The following is a 16,296-nucleotide window of genomic DNA, read 5'->3' on the forward strand; positions in this document are numbered from 1 at the left end:
TCTAGATGACTTACTTGTAGCCATTTATCCTTAAATTAAATGGCTCTGAAAGGGTTGTTACCACTGGCAGAACCATGTGCATTGTTCATGCATCTATAACGCTAGAGAATGAAAGCAGTTGTTACTCTGCCAGGGCATGGAAGTGCAAGACTAACTATTGGAGGGACACTGAGTGATTGCAGAACATTTAAAGAGACATGCTCAAATAGCTTGTTCCTGGAATTTAAGCTGTGTTTTTGGGGAGTATGTCAGTTTTACCAAACCTAATAGGAATGGAAATTTAAAAAGAAAAAAGTTTCTAAGTTTTTTATGACTAGTGAAAATTTCCCTTCCAGTGAAAGTGAAATTCAAGAGTAAGAGGTTAGTGTTTGAGAACCAGGAAGTGAAACTGACTGTATACATCTCTAATATTTTTTTGAATCACACTACGCTCTTGGAATCAATTATATCTTTTGGCAATGAGTTCCACCAGTTAACTATGCTTTGTATTGAAAAATATTTCCTTTTATTGATAAGTGTGTTGCCTTTCAATTTTATCAAACATCCCCTTGCTCTTGTAGTATGAGAGAGGGTAAGCTGAGCACCTGACTGATCTTCACTATAGCATTCATTGTTTTCTGGACCTTTATTTTGTTCCCTCTTCTATTCATCTCCTTTCCAAACTAAACAATCTTAATCCTTTTAACTTTTCCTCAACCCTGTAATAATTTTTGTCATCCACCGCTGAAAGTTTTCTGTTGCTGCTATATCCTTTTGGAGATTGGTTTGACAAAACTTACACTCTCACCATGAAAATACTTATATAATGGCATTGCAGTAGTTTCAGTATTCTCTGTCTCTCTCTTCATATATCATAGAATATCAGGGTTGGAAGGGACCTAAGGAGGTCCACCCCCTACTCAAAGCAGGACCAATCCCCAAATAAATCATCCCAGCCAGGGCTTTGTCAAGCCTGACCTAGAAAACCTCTAAGGAAAAAGATTCCACCACCTCCCTAGGTAATCCATTCCAGTGCTTCACCACCCTCCTTGTGAAAAAGTTTTTCCTAACATCCAACTGTAATAGAGCCAGACTCACCCGGCGGCACCTCCTGCTGGTTGTCCTTGGGAATTAGCTTGTCAGCCTCTGGAGCGCCCTCTGCTGTCTGGTGATCTGCTTTACCGCCAGCCCCAGTCCCTCCCAGGACCCAGTGCCTCCTCCCACTTGGGTGCTGCCCCCTGGCAGTAAACCCCAACACTCCCTGAGGGTCTATCGTCCCCAGGGAACCCCCACCAACTACCCCCACCTCGCCTCAGTCTTGGCTACTGCCAGTCATCGCTTAGTCCCGCTCCCCGGGGCAGCCTGCAGTATATCAGCCACTCATCACAGATGAGGGGGTTTGGACCTGCTGCCTCTGTCTGCCCCCTTGCAACACCAGTACCTAATAGGCCCTAATCTAGGCCTTGCAGCCTGGGGTTTTCAGGCCAGAACTCCCCGGCCTTTCCCCCTCAGCCCTGCTCCAATCTAGGTACTCCCTCAGGTCTCTGCAGCCAGGTCCTTCCCTCTCTGAATGCAGGGAGAGACTGGCTAAGCTTCAGCCTAGCAGCCCCTTTTTGGCCCAGCTGCGGCCTGATTGGGCCATGGCCCAGCTGCGGTCATTTCCCCAATCAGCCTAGCTTTTCTTGCCCTCAGCCCTAGCTCTCTCCCAGGGCGGGTTTTTAAGCCCCACAGGGCAGGAGCGGATAACCACCCCACTACACAACCTAAACCTCCCCCACTGCAATTTGAGACTGTTACTCCTTGTTCTGTCATCTGGTGCCACTGAGAACAGTCTAGATCCATCCTCTTTGGAACCCCCTTCAGGTAGTTGAAAGCAGCTATCAAATCCCCCCTCATTCTTCTCTTCTGCAGACTAAACAATTCCAGTTCCCTCAGCCTCTCCTCATAAGTCATGTGTTCAGGGTCCCCTAATCATTTTTGTTGTCCTCCGCTGGACGCTTTCCAATTTTCCCACATCCTTCTTGTAGTGTGGGGTCCAAAACTGGTCACAGTACTCCAGATGAGGCCTCACCAATGTCGAATAGAGGGGAATGATCACGTCTCTCGATCTGCTGGCAATGCTCCTACTTATACAGCCCAAATTGCCGTTGGCCTTCTTGGCAACAAGGGCACACTGTTGACTCATATCCAGCTTCTCGTCCACTGTAACCCCTAGGTCCTTTTCTGCACAACTGCTGCCTAGCCATTCGGTCCCTAGTCTGTAGCGGTGCATGGGATTCTTCCTCCTAAGTGCAGGACTCTGCACTTGTCCTTGTTCAACCTCATCAGATTTCTTTTGGCTCAATCCTCTAATTTGTCTAGGTCCCTCTGTATCCTATCCCTACCCTCCAGTGTATCTACCACTCCTCCCAGTTTAGTGTCATCTGCAAACTTGCTGAGGGTGCAATCCACGCCATCCTCCAGATCGTTAATGAAGATATTGAACAAAACCGACCCAGGACCGACCCTTGGAGCACTCCACTTGATACCGGCTGCCAACTAGATATGGAGCCATTGATCAGTGGCTGTTGAGCCCGACGATCTAGCCAGCTTTCTATCCACCTTATGTCCATTCATCCAGCCCATACTTCTTTAACTTGCTGGCAAGAATACTGTGGGAGACCGTGTCAAAAGCTTTGCTAAAGTCAAGGAATAACACATCCACTGCTTTCCCCTCATCTACATAGCCATTTATCTCGTCATAGAAGGCTATTAGGTTTGTCAGGCATGACTTGCCCTTGGTGAATCCATGCTGACTGTTCCTGATCACTTTCCTCTCCTCTAAGTGCTTCAGAATTTATTACTAGAGGACCTGCACCATGATTCCTTGACGACCTGCTCCATATATTCCAATACGTTGCTTGCTGTTTTCCCACCTCTGCACATCAAGTGCAGGGTTTCCTTGATCTGTCCATGGGGATGTTCAGGTACTTACTCTGAGTGGTTATAGTCAATTTAGAATCCATTAGTGTTCATGAGTAATTCAGTTCCATTCCAGGGTTTATTACCTTGTACTTGTCCACATTGAATTTCATTTGTCTTCATGTTGCCCAGTTATCTAGCTCTTTTAGGTCTCTCTGAAGTCTTGGGGTTGCCTCCTTTTGGAAATGGCAGGAAATTTGGCACCCTAAATCTTCAGAATCCTCCAGGATCTGCAGAGGTTTTAGGTCTCTGCATTGCTTCCCATCCCACCTGTATGACAGCACAACTCCTGCAATAGCTGTGCTACTAGGGACTACTCCTAGGCCATTGCCCTCAGGCACCCTCTAAAGGGGAGTCCCATTGCAGAAGCAGAAACCTGATCAAGACTAACACTGAGGAAATCAGAATTAATGTAGACAGGGGATCCCAGTATCCCTGGATCGCCCACCTCTGTGGGGTTAGGAGAAGGTGGGAATGATGCCATAGAATCCACCCATGTTTTCCCACAGAGCTGGGATCCTACAGATTTCAATCGCTTCTTCACACGGAAGTAGAGGAAATTATTTGGCCATTATATCCAGCTGTGCATGGCTTGGCTTGTGCCATCAGATTCTGCTGCTGTATATAATTTGTTCTGGTTTTTAAACTCCTAATGTTGCACAGACACCAATAGTCCCTTTGTGTTTTTAAGCAAATAGTTTACCACTGTTTTTTCTCTTCAACCAAAACCTCTGTCTGCTCCAATGTATTTCAGTGGGGGTTGAAGCTGTGTCCTTGTCTTGTTCCACTCCCAGTGTCTGTATTACTAGTTGTCAAATGTCGGCATTACGCTGTGTTGGACATGTAATTGTGTAATCTACATTCTGGGGAAAGCAAGCTAATACCTAAGATTGCTAACTAAGGTAGACAGAGGAGGTGAAATCTGTACCCATTCCATGAACAGAATTCAGGTGCAGGGCTGCCATGCTGGCACCTGAAGCCCAGCATTAAATTCACTCCATGTGAATGTGGGAGCCGTTATTGACAACTGGCTCATCAATGGCTTTTCTCAACCACTTTAACAAATATTTTTCTTTGACCCTATCGCCTGGAACCTGCTGGCAAAACCACATCTCCTCTGAGCTGGGAGAGCGTTCAGGCAAATGGAGTCTAGCCCACTCTGTGTTATAGGTGCTAACCATGATTTGGCCCTGTCTACACTGGCAGCCAAACTATTTTCAGCCCAAGTGGGAAGTGGGATATGATGCTGACATGTCAACTCTGAGTCATAGTGTTGACAGGACTTCTGTTCTGGTTCTTACACGGCCCTCATGACCATTGTATCTGTGCATCTGCCAGAGTGCAGTGGGGGTTTGTGCACTTGGAGATGAGTCCCAGCTCGAGGAGACATACTTGTGTGAGCTCTGATCAAGCCAGCATGCTAAAAACAAAATGTAGCTGCAGCAGTGCGACTGGTGGGAGGCTAGCTGCCCTGAGTATGTACACGTCTGAAATGCTTGGCACATACTCAGGGTGGTTAGCCTCTCCAGCTGGTTGTGCTACGCTCTGCTTTTTTGTGTGCTAGCTGGATGAGAGCCAGCGCAGGTCTGTCTCCTCACGCTGGGAATCACACCACCAGCTCCAAGTATAGAAAAGCCCTCAGTGACGTGGCTGTGTGTGCGATTGTGCATCACGCTGAATTTACTTTTGACATGTTAGTACGCCTCTCTCCCATGTGCTCTGACACTTGTGTCTGTTCTAGGTGACCAGAGTCCCACAAGCAGAGAAGAGCAGCCTGAGGGGTTTGGATGAAAAGGCTTACCTGTCCTCCAAGCTGCTGAAGGCCGGAGAAGACCCATACCGACAACATGCTTTTAACCAGATGGAGAGCGACAAACTCAGCAGTGACCGGCCCATTCGGGACACCAGGCATTACAGGTACCACACTACCCTTGTTCAAAGCCAGGGCCACCTTCTTGTGCTGAGGCCTCTCGGTTCCCGTTACCCCTGCCATCCCTGTGTTGTTATGCCCCCTGTTAGTGAAGAACAGATTGTGTGCATTGGCAGGGTCTCCCTTTCACCTAGCTTTCTGTTTCTCCAACAGGATCTTGTGGGTCTTGAATGAACACACACAGACTCCTGCTATTCCAGCCCTGCACCACCCCCCATTGCCGTGCTGTGCCAATAGCCTTAACCCAGACCTAGAGCTCCGTCTTGTTATTTCAGCCCTGCATAGACCTGCCATGGCGACTCAAACCGCCCAGCCTGCACCTGTCCTTCTTGCCTCCTTCCACAGATTTCCCAGTGAACATCCATCCCGACCTGCAACACACTCTGTTAGTGCAGACCTGCACTTCTTCCCGAACACGCCTCGCCTCTCAGGCCCTAACCGTCTCTGGCCTGTAGTGTTCTGGAGCAGTGAGAGCCAGTGTTTCCACACTGTGTGGTGGGTTTGGGATGTATGCAGATGCGGTTCAGATGAGACCAACACGTTTATTTACTACTCACACCAGACATTTTTTATACATTTTGCAAAACACCCACACTCTTGGCTTTTTTCACGGTGGGGAAATTCATTCTGCTGACTAACACCCTCCTTAAGCCATTAATATCTTCACTGTCTTAAACTGTTATACATTTGGGTGAAAGGTACTACAGAAATAGAAGATCATTGTAACACAGGGCTTTGATGATGTATGTTTGATGATGGCAGGTGTGGTGTAAGGGCCTGAACAGAAACAGACCCACTCTACTCACTTCTGAAATGAACCTTTGGGGTGGAATGCAGACGCTGCCTGACACTGCACAGCAATATAGGGCAAGAAGGGAAACTGCACAGGGAATGTGTGGAGCCAAGGAGTAATTACCTAAACTGGAATCAGCACTCCAGGGTTAACAGCCACAGCCTTACAGTTGGCACGGTTGGACCTATAGTGACTGCAGGTGGTCAGGATCTTGGCTACATACCTCCTCTGAAAGATGGCTCCTCCAGCAGCACAGAGCTCTGCTCCAAGCACCATGCTAGGGACTGGTTCCTTCATGACCCAAAGGCAACAGTGCCACATATGGAATTAACAACACACCACTTCCTGCTGGGTAGAACTGCTGTTCTCTGATAATCAGCTATTGTGCTCTGTCAGAGAAATGGGTGCAGTTCACTGGTGAATTATTATTTATCTATTTTGATTGCTGTAGCACCCAACATGTAGTAAGTGCCTCTAAAACAGAGGAAGACAGTCTTTGGGCTTAACAGCAAAAAGTCTAAGGGCTTGGCTACACTTGCGAGTTACAGCGCAATAAAGGAGCCCCAGGCGCACTAGCTGACTACCCGTCCACACTGGCAAGGCACGTAGAGCGCTCTGACTTCGCGGCTACAGCGCTGCTGGTACTCCACCTCGGTGAGTGGAATAACGTTTGCTGTGTCCCCACTGGTGCGCCGCAGTGCCAGTGTGGATGAGGTGTTGCTTTACTGCGCTCTGATCGGCCTCCGGAAACGTCCCATAATCCCCTTAATACAGTGGCCACTCTTTTCATTGTTGTGAAATTGGCTGCAGGAATGCAGAAATGCCGTTTCAAAGCTCCATTTCGGAGAAGCCGGCTGCTTATCAGCTCCGAGAAAAAGCAAACATTTACTGTTTGCTTTGAGTGAGTGAGAGAGAGGAAGGGGGTCCGAACTTACAAGACAGCACACTGACACATTTTCAGCACCCCAAAAACCCACTGTCTCTCCCTCCACATACACATAACACACTCCCTGTCACACTCCACCCCACCCCACCCCACCCTCATTTGAAAAGCACATTGCAGTCACTTGCATGCTGGGATAGCTGCCCATAATGCACCGCTCCCAATGCCGCTGCAAATGTGGCCATGCCAGTGCGCTGTCAGCTGTCAGTGTGGACAGATTGCAGCGCTTTCCCTACTGCACTCTACGAAGGCTGGTTTAACTCACAGCGCTCTACATCTGCAAGTGTAGCCATGCCCTAAGGAAGAGAATACACAGTGATTTCTGTAAACCTAAGGCCAGATCCAAGGCCCCTTCTTCATCCACTTTGTGCTGCTCTCACGGAGAGCTGCAGGGCAGCTGGGGATTCCTCTTGCAGAGGAGAATCCCTGGGGCTAGGTCCACACTGCAGGTGGGAGCTGCAGCTCAGCTCGAGCTAGTACCTAAATATAGCAGGGTGGATATTGTAGCACAGCTGGCAGCTTGGGCTAGCCACCCGACCGGCCCCCTGGGTCCAAGCTTGGGCGACTAGCCCAAGCTATCACCTGTGTCACCACTTCCACACTGCTATTTTTAGGCACTACCTTGAGTTGAGCTAGTGCAAGTCTGTTTACCTAAGCTGGGAACCGCAACTCCCAGCTGCAATATAGACACATCCCGACTGGCATCAAGTCAGTGTAGGTGGCTGGCCCTCCCCTCCAGTGCAGTGGTTATTCTGGAGGCATGTTGGGGCAGAATGGGGCATGTCAGGTTACACTGTGCTGTGGCACTGCTAGGCTAATGGAACACCCCCTGAAAGTCATTTCAGATTATACAAGTTAGAAAATCCCTGAGGCTGCTCTTGCTTGTGCCAGGAGAGGAACTGGCCCCTGGCTGCCTTAAAGGTCACAGGTCAAAAGGCCACCTATGACTCTCCTCTTTTCTCAGGCACAGAAGTAGAGCTGAGACATGCCTGAACTTGTGGCCCATAGTTAGTTCATACAGTTTTTCAATCACTTTGGGATCCTTTGGATAAAAGAGACTAATATTATTCTACCCTTTCTACCCTACAAAGAGAGGCCGAACCTTTTTATATCAGCTTCTTCCTCCCCTGATGTGACTCTGAAATTTGCTGAGGAGCTGGGAACCCCTTTCCAAATAAGCATAGACAAATCTCTGTACTTGCCCACATCTTGTCACCTTAATAGTCCTTAAAAAAACAACCCACCCAGTTATTTTAAAGCAATAATAAATACAGTATGTCTCCTGCCTGGTCACAAGTCTTCCACTTTGTCTTGATCAGGGCTTCTTTATATGCCTGAAAATTGCAGTAATAAGCCACTGTCCCAGTAGTAACACTCTGTAAGGAACAAAATAGTCAGCACTTAGAATAGTTGTAAACAATGGCAATAAATGTGCGGGGAAAGAATGGCAACAGTTTAAGTAATAGTCATAAAACAATGGTAATAAATGCTGTAATGAACATAGAGCTAATAAGTCATGGGAAGAAGTCAGTTATTTCCCCTAGGTCCTGGGGTGGATTCAGTCTAAATGTGGCCTTGATTAGCCAAAAATGTCAGGCCCCAATCCTAAGGGTGGGAATTTGATCTGAAATGTGAGAGTCTGAACTGGCCGATGTTTGTCATTGCCACAAACTTGGGTGGCGGGGCTATGGAGGAGCAGATCAGCCCAAATCTGTCATTCCCAGAACATGGCAGAGGCTGGAGCTAGAATTCGTGGGCTCATGCTGGATGGGTGGGGTGGATCCCACAGTCTTTGCTCGTGTAGCAAAGAAAATTCAAAGTCTTGGATGGAGGATATAGTGCCCTGACCTAATGGTTTTATGAAATCTTGATACATTACCTCATAGAGGAAGGTCTGGGAGAGTAGCCTATTGCTACTAAATTAGCAGTGGCCGGGAATACTGTGGCTGCAGCATTCTCAGACCCGGAAGGAAGGAGGAGCACCCCATTTCACTTAACAGAGACTCCTCTGGCTTGATGAGCTTTGAAAAAATGGTTGTTGCAAGGGCCTTTATGAAGAGGGAAGTTGCGTGGGGGGAATCCATAAGGCTTTGATAAACCACCCCCTCCAGAAGGGAAGAGCTCATGTAGAGTACATTATTGTTGCTTTGCATTAGCAGTGCTGTTGGTATATAATTCAGATTTTCAGGTTCCCTTCTTTTCTCATCTCAACGTTTTATTTGTAACTACTATAAATAGCCACACATTCCACATCAGAACACCAAACTGGAATTCTGGCACAAACCGAGCTGAGTTCAAAGGTTACAAGCAAAACATACATGGTGAGCTGCAGGAGAAAACAGATTCTTGGAGTCATGGGAATGAATCCTTGTTCTCCTGGGGTGTAAGAAATCCTGGCACAAGTTCACCCTAGGCTAAATCTTGGCTCTTAGTCAGTGAATAGATTTGTGTGCTTGTCATGCAAGTAAAGTAAGACGAGAGAGTGTTTTTCATTCAAAGAAATTTAAACCTCCTCATCCCCTAGCATTTTTTTGTGGTTTCAGATTTTATGCTGGCTTCTAGTGATACAAATTCAAATTTTGATACAACCTTCCATTTGGCAACACTGTAATATCTTGATCCTGATATTTTCCTGGTAGTGTAGGGGAATCATTTTCCATTGCCAAGCAGAGATGTTGGTGGTTGAAAGAGAAGCCATTGCCCATGGGCAGATCTTTAACAAATAATGACAGTGCTTTCCCTTCTCTAGGGCCTGGCATCCAAGGATCTCAAAGTGCTTTACAAACCCCAACCATTGAAACCTCCCAACTATGCTGTATAGATACTGTGACGTACCAGGGTACAATCCAGACTAATGAGTAGCTGTGTCACCCCTACCCTCTAACCTGGGGTGCCCTTTACAATGCTTTGCTGCTGTAGCCTCTAGCCTGGACTGCTCACAAACAACCTCCAGCCTGCAAGTCACTCCCAGCAATGTCTGTGTGTGTGCTGCAGCCAGCCAGCCACATCTTGGCATTTACCAGCCTAGGTTATAGTGCAAGGTGACCCCAACACACTCCAGGTCCTAGATTTTCCCCCAGAAGTGTATGTCCTGTACTACCCAGCCCAGCCCTCTCCTGGACAATACAAATTTATCTATAGTCTGTTATTTCTTTAATAGAAATAATATGCACATAACTTGAAACCCCCAATGGAGTTTCCCAATCACTTCAGTTTAAACACACTGCATTAGATAAAACAATAAAACAAGTTTATTAACTACAAAGAGATACATTTTAAGTGAGTACAAGTAATGAGGTATAAAAATCAGAAATGTTTACAAGAAAATAAAGTTAAAACACTACTGGTGCCTAGCTTAAAAGCTATTTCAGATTCAAGCAGTTTCTCAGCATATGCTTTCAGCAGTCTTACTGATCAAACTTCATAGGTCAGGACCCCTTCTCTCATAGTTCAACGAATGCTTCCTTTGTTGCTTCTGGTGCTGTGAATGTGATGGGCAGGGAAAGAGAGGGAGGGTGCCTTGGGATGTTTGTCCTTTTAGTGTCAGTCCTCCTTTTGAAAAATATTTCCAGCTAGGTACCAGGAGAAAAAAGGTCTATATGGCAGGATGTTCCCTGCTGCTTTTTTCTCACCTGTTTGAGCTTCCTTTATCTCCCCTTCCTGCTTGATGACTGTTTACTGCTTAAATCAAATTACGCAGAGCACACATTCCTTTGTGTGAGACAGATCAATTTTCCAACCAGAGGCTTGGTCTACACTATAGAGTTAGGTCGACGTAAGGCAGCTTACATTGACCTAACTCTGTAAGCGTTTACAGTAAAATGCAGCTCCCACTAGAGTAACTGACCCACTAAACCGCCTTAATAACTCCACCTCCGTGAGAGGCATAGCACTTAGGTCGATGTAGTTAGGTCAAGGCAGTATCAGTGTAGACACTGGATTGCTTCCATCGACCGTTGCGGCCTTTCAGATGCCATTCCACAATGCCCAACCAGACAGTTAAATTGGTGCAAGCATTCCTGGTGAGGACGTGCACTGCTGACACAAGGAGCCTAGTATGGACATGCAAAAGAGATTTAATGACTGCAATGGCTGTACGTCGACATAACTTAGGTCCACTTAATTTTGTAGTGTAGACTGGTCCTCAGTTTGGAACATGTGTTAATAACACCATACAGTGGAATCTTATAACTTCAAAAAAAGTATTGCCACACATATTTTATCAGGACAATAATGAACAGCGAATTATGAGTTTTCAAATGATACCTTACATGACCTATTTTGTACAAAGATGATTACAATAGTGTGTAGCGTGTGGATGCAGGGGTACATTCTGTCACAGATACTTATTGTCCCTGTTCTACACAGGGATAAACAGACTTTATTCAACTCGCTGAATATCACACAGCAAGTTAGTGGCAAATCCAGTAGTCATGAGACCCAGTCCCTTGCTTGAACCACTAGACCTCATTCACTCCTAGTATTGTCGGTCAGACTGCAGTACTGTCAGTGTCTTTTTCTTTTTAGTAGTGACTGAACTTTTATCCTGTTGTCCTTCTTAACCCCATTGAGCTCAGCAGAGGGTCCCATGGTAGGCAGGCAGTGTGGTGGTTGCAACCCCTGCGCCACACTCGGCTGTTTTTCTTTGGGAAATTCCAGGCATCTCTCGCAAAGGGCTGCTGTGTATTGTATCTGGTTTGAATGTTTGCCCTCCCATGTTTCAGATGTGCCTCTGTGCACTATGATGCAGACCTGCCAGCAACCAGCATCATCATCACCTTTCACAACGAGGCTCGCTCCACCCTGCTCCGCACAGTGAAGAGGTAGGTACCGGTGGGAGAAACGGCTCTTAAACCACAGGAAATTGGTTGCTGGTCCTGGATCTGAGATGGCTCCTGGCAGTAAAGAGCAGGGCGGAAAAGTCCCCAAATGCAATGCCCCCCCCCCCAGGTGGTTTTTGATCTGACCATGAGCTCAGCAACCGGCAAGAGGCCAGGAGGTTGGCCAGGTGTACGTGTCTGCAAGGGTCATGCAGGGAACTGTGTGTTTCAGGGGGGCAGTTAGACAGGGAGTTTGAGGGAATTGTTAGCAGCAGGGAGGAGGCTGTTTGGGTTAGGCCCACAAACACTTTCAAGGGGCATCCAGGCAGGGAGTGTGAGGGAAGCTGAAGGGAAAACAGACTATTGGAGGTGCTTTCAGGAGGGAGATAAAGAAGTTGCGGGGGGGGGGCAGTCTCAGAGAAGAATCAGCAGCTAGGTCCTAGCCGGGTCATATATTGTAGTAGTGGTTTACACTGGGATGCAGCAGGAGTCTATTTCATGGGAGGAGGGCGGTGCACAGACGGCATGTCCGAGTGTTTGGAGTGAAAGGTGATGGCATTGAAGTCTGATGGAGACTAGGCCCCTCTCACCTGATACAACACTTGGAATCGCTCACTGATGGAATAGCACTCGAGTCCATGGCAAACCCCTGGCTAGGCTTGTGTGCACAGCCCCTGCCAACCAGAAGCACCCCAGTCCAACAATATATGTGGCTCTCTCCCCTTAGTCACAGTGGTAGCCAAAAACAAACAGGTGCATCAGGTGGGGTGGCTCTGAGTGTGGGAGTAGCCCCAAGCAGGTGGGAGCATGAAAATATCTGCTGCTATTCATACAGCAAAGAAATATTTCCACCAGCTCCTTTCCTTCCCCAAATCCCTTTCTCTGCTGCAGAGCCCAGACAGGTTTTCTGCCTTTATTTTTCCAGAGACTGTGTCCTCTGCCGTCTCTGAGATACCAAATACTCACTCAAAAGCTCCCTGAAGCAGGCAACCAGCCCAGGGAAAAGCCTCCCTCTCCTGTGGAGACTGGCCGAAGAGAAAGAACAGCTCAGCTGGAAGGTTCAGCTAAGGGTACCTGTAGCACGAATGCAGCATTCATTGGCACTCATTCTCTCACTGAGTCCCAAGGGCTTGCAGAAGTTTGCTTTGTGAATAAATAACAGACTCTTTCAAGTGTGCCGGAGCTGGACTCATGGATAGAAGGCTGGCTTTCTAAGTCTCTTCCCAGTTTGGGGCCACCTGCTTTCCAGAGGTCTGAATGTGCCAGGCTGGGCATGAGCTATTGCTGTGTGTATAATTGCTGCTGAGTTCGCCTACCCAGGCAGTGCACCCACCACTGTGTCATTACGGTAAAGCACTTTGGGATATATCAAGTATGAAAGGGACTCTTCTAGTCTATTTATCACTTGTTGTGAGTCTGCAGAGGACCACAGTGATATTAAGCAAGAGGAAGCATAAAATTGTATCAGCTACTTTTTTTTTATGGCATCTGGTCAGGCTTCCAGAACAGCTTTAGATTTAAAATTGCAGCAGGTGTGTGGGGCCCAGGATGACAATTAGAGCTTGATTGGTTAGATAACTAATCAAAATTAACCATGCAAGGAGCACCTGTTGAAAGTTCTATGTAATTACATGGTTATAACAGAGTACTTATTTTTTCCCAAACAGAACTTAAGGGATTTTAGTTGCACTTTGGGGATGATGAATGAGGAATTGGGAATGAAGAAGAATAACTGATGAAAATAAATGACAATAAGGACATTTTTAAAAGCAGCCATTGGGTTGGGTACCAAACTTGCCATTTTGGGCCTGATTTTCAGAGGTGCTGAGAACTTGCACTTACAGTTGACATTCATGGGAGCTGTGGATGCTCAAAACCTCTGAAAATAGGGCCCAGATATATCAAGTTGGGCATCCAAAATGGTGGCTGCTTTTTAAAATTTCAGCTATGCACTAGCTAGTTTTAAGAAGAACTACACAAGGGTGGTACCACTAATTCGGCTGAGCCTGTGTGAGACGGGTGGGAGCTCTCCTGTAGACAAGGTCCCACAGCCAGATGCATTTGTACCACATGGGTTTAAATTGTCTACACAGGGGATCCCATCAGGGCTAACGCAGATTCATGTGAATCGGTGGCACTGTTGGAAGGAATTTTTTCCTAAAGTTCCCTAGCATAGGGAAGACTGTTGTGTGCATGGCCTTGTGATTTGTTTAGCCGGCAAATGCTGCTGGTTCAAGGCATACAACATGTTTAGGCCACAAGGATTTGTTTTTAGCTTAGAGGTAGCTGAGGAGGAAGATACAAAGTCTGATGCTTGGATAAAGAGACCAAACAAGAGACTAAATGAGAGAGGGAATGCAGAAAAGAATTAGAAATAGCCTGGATGCCAGCAGCTATTACAGTGGCATCTTAAACAACTTGCCTGCTGGCATCCTTTGATGTGCAGGAGATATCTGTGCTGGTCTGCTTGACATCTGTTGCTTTGCAGGAGACAGTTGTCACTCATGAACTGTTTTCTCACTTGACATGCCCTACTCTGCAGGAGATGGCTATCATTCATGGACTGCTTGCCTGCTTGGTATCTCTGCCTTGCTTGTCATTAAGTGAAATTACCAGTTTCTGCCATGCTGGCCGCTCTCACTGACACAATGAGGCCTTATATAGAGGGAAGACAACAGCTGTGTTGTCTATATTTTATTTATTGATTTTTAGGGTGTGTGGATACCATTTGTCTGTGAATACAAATGTATGGGTGTACATTTGCTGTGTAAGATAACAGGGCTGTCAGTAGTTCAGTGCCCAATCTAAGTGATTGTGTAAATTCTGGTGGAAACAATGCTGTAGAATACAAACGTATTTTGTGCAGCACCTTTCATACAAGCTGCATCCCAATATGCTTTGGCAAATTCAATAAATAAGGGCAGATAAAGAGAGAAATTCAGAGTAAAAGAAGAAAGGGATGTATTTTCTGGTGAGATTTGAAATGAAATGGAGAGTCTGTGAGCCAGAGAGAGATACAAAGGAGGATTATATAGATGGTCAGATCTGCAGAGGAGAAGACTCTCACGTCAGCATTGCTGATACATCCATGATGAGGCAGCAAGAGGACACTGGTGCTGAATAAACAGAGGGAGCAATGAGAGGAGTAGAGAGACAAGAAATGCATTGGAGGGGGGAGAACAGACTGAAGTTGGTCCATGTTTCGGACACAAGGAAATTTAGAACTGGATTTTGGAATAGTAGTAATGTTTAGCTCTTTTATAGCACCTTAAGAACGTAAGAACGGCCATACTGGGTCAGACCAAAGGTCTGTCAAGCCCAGCATCCCGTCCCCGGCCAGCGGCAGGTGTCCCAAAGGGAATGAACATGGATCAAGTGATCCATGCTCTGTCACCCAATCCCAGCTTCTGGCAAACAGAAGCTAGGGACACCATTCCTGCCCATGCTGGCTAATAGCCATTGATGGACCTATCTTCCATGAATCTATCTAGCCCCCTTTTGAACTTTACATCTGAATTAACATTAACTAATTTTCATGGCACTCTTGTGAGGAAGAGACATATTATTCCCTGTTATCTACACTGGGGAAATATTGGAAGTGTTATAATCCCCATTTTGGAGATGGAGAAAATTATACACAGAGAAGTTAAGTGTCTTGCTGGAGGTCACACAATAGGTTAGTTGCAGAACTAAAATTAGAACTCAGGAATTCCTGACTCCCAGCCCTATTTGCAGGCCACTAGACCATAGTACCTCTAATGAGGAAATCAGTGGAAGTGTTGATGAAAAGGGTGTGATGTGTTTGTTTCCTTTTGCACGTGTTGGAGTCTGGAGATCTGGAACTTGTGGACAAAAGTGTTGTGGAAGTTGTAGTCATATAGGTGAGAGGAGGAGAATGCAAAGACAAGGATTTCAGAAGAGGTGGGATAAGGGAATACGCAGGCAACACTGTAGAGGAGGCAGGAAAATTTAGATGATAGGTGGGGTTAGACCAGTCTTGTTAAATATTTTCTCTAACAAAGTGGTAAACTGCCTGGGGCTGGTTCTCCACTGCCTTTCGGCTTGTGGTCACTGACACCTACGAAGAGAAGGTACAAAATGGAACCGTTTTGATTTGGGTGCATTTTACACTCACTTTACACAGCTGTGAATTACTACACAAAGCACAAGGTAGTCCTGTACATGAAACTTGCAAATGACAGTGATGTGGGAGAAGTTGCAATCATCAGAGAAAACAGAAAAGTAATGCTATGGGACCCAGAGAGGGCTGAGATGTGAACCAGATGTAGCAAATGATATCTGGCTCGCAAAAATGCAGGCTGAGACATCTAGGGAAATACAAGCTGAAACCCAAATATTCATGGGCGGTCATGTGGAAACATAACTCTGAAATAGAGTGGGGTGAGATAGTGAACAGCAAAGCGGTTATGTGTTTGCAGGGTGAGATAGCAGTAAAAAAAACACAGCAACATTAGGCTCTGTTAGCCTAGATGTGGTGGTTTTTAAATAATAATCTCACGCTCCTCTCCTCTTTATGGCCCTGATCCGGCAAGGTACTTGAGAAGGTGCTTAATTTTAAGCACATGAGTAGTCCCATTGAAGACTGGGAGTTTGTTTCCTGCTTAGGGGGCATTATGGAAGAAGGCCTGAGTGGGCAGAGGAAGCAAAGCGGTTGGTGAGGCCCGCATTGTTGACAGAGAAAAGCAGGTAAAGGGAGACATAAGGAACGATGTAGATCCAATTGGAGCTGCGCAGGGGCTTGAAGGTGAGGATGAGAAGTTTGAACTGGCTGTGGGGAGTAACGAGGTGCTAGGGGAGGGATTTGAAGAGGCGAGGGAGATGGTTGGATTGACAGGTGAGGAAGATAATT

The 16,296-nt window shown here is 46.5% G+C and overlaps 1 protein-coding gene across 2 annotated transcripts in view; it reads left to right on the top strand.

Moving 5' to 3' along the window:
* The window catches only part of GALNT16 (polypeptide N-acetylgalactosaminyltransferase 16), a 125,950-nt gene that overhangs the window by 65,995 nt on the left and 43,659 nt on the right, over nt 1-16,296 (top strand). For both annotated transcript variants that reach the window (XM_073348460.2, XM_073348461.2), the window contains exons 2-3: nt 4,682-4,857; nt 11,331-11,429. In XM_073348460.2, the coding sequence (XP_073204561.2) occupies nt 4,682-4,857; nt 11,331-11,429 (275 nt within the window). The remainder of the gene's footprint in view (nt 1-4,681; nt 4,858-11,330; nt 11,430-16,296) is intronic.

The sequence above is a fragment of the Lepidochelys kempii genome, chromosome 6 (assembly GCF_965140285.1).
Source record: "Lepidochelys kempii isolate rLepKem1 chromosome 6, rLepKem1.hap1, whole genome shotgun sequence".
NCBI lineage: Eukaryota > Metazoa > Chordata > Testudines > Cheloniidae > Lepidochelys > Lepidochelys kempii.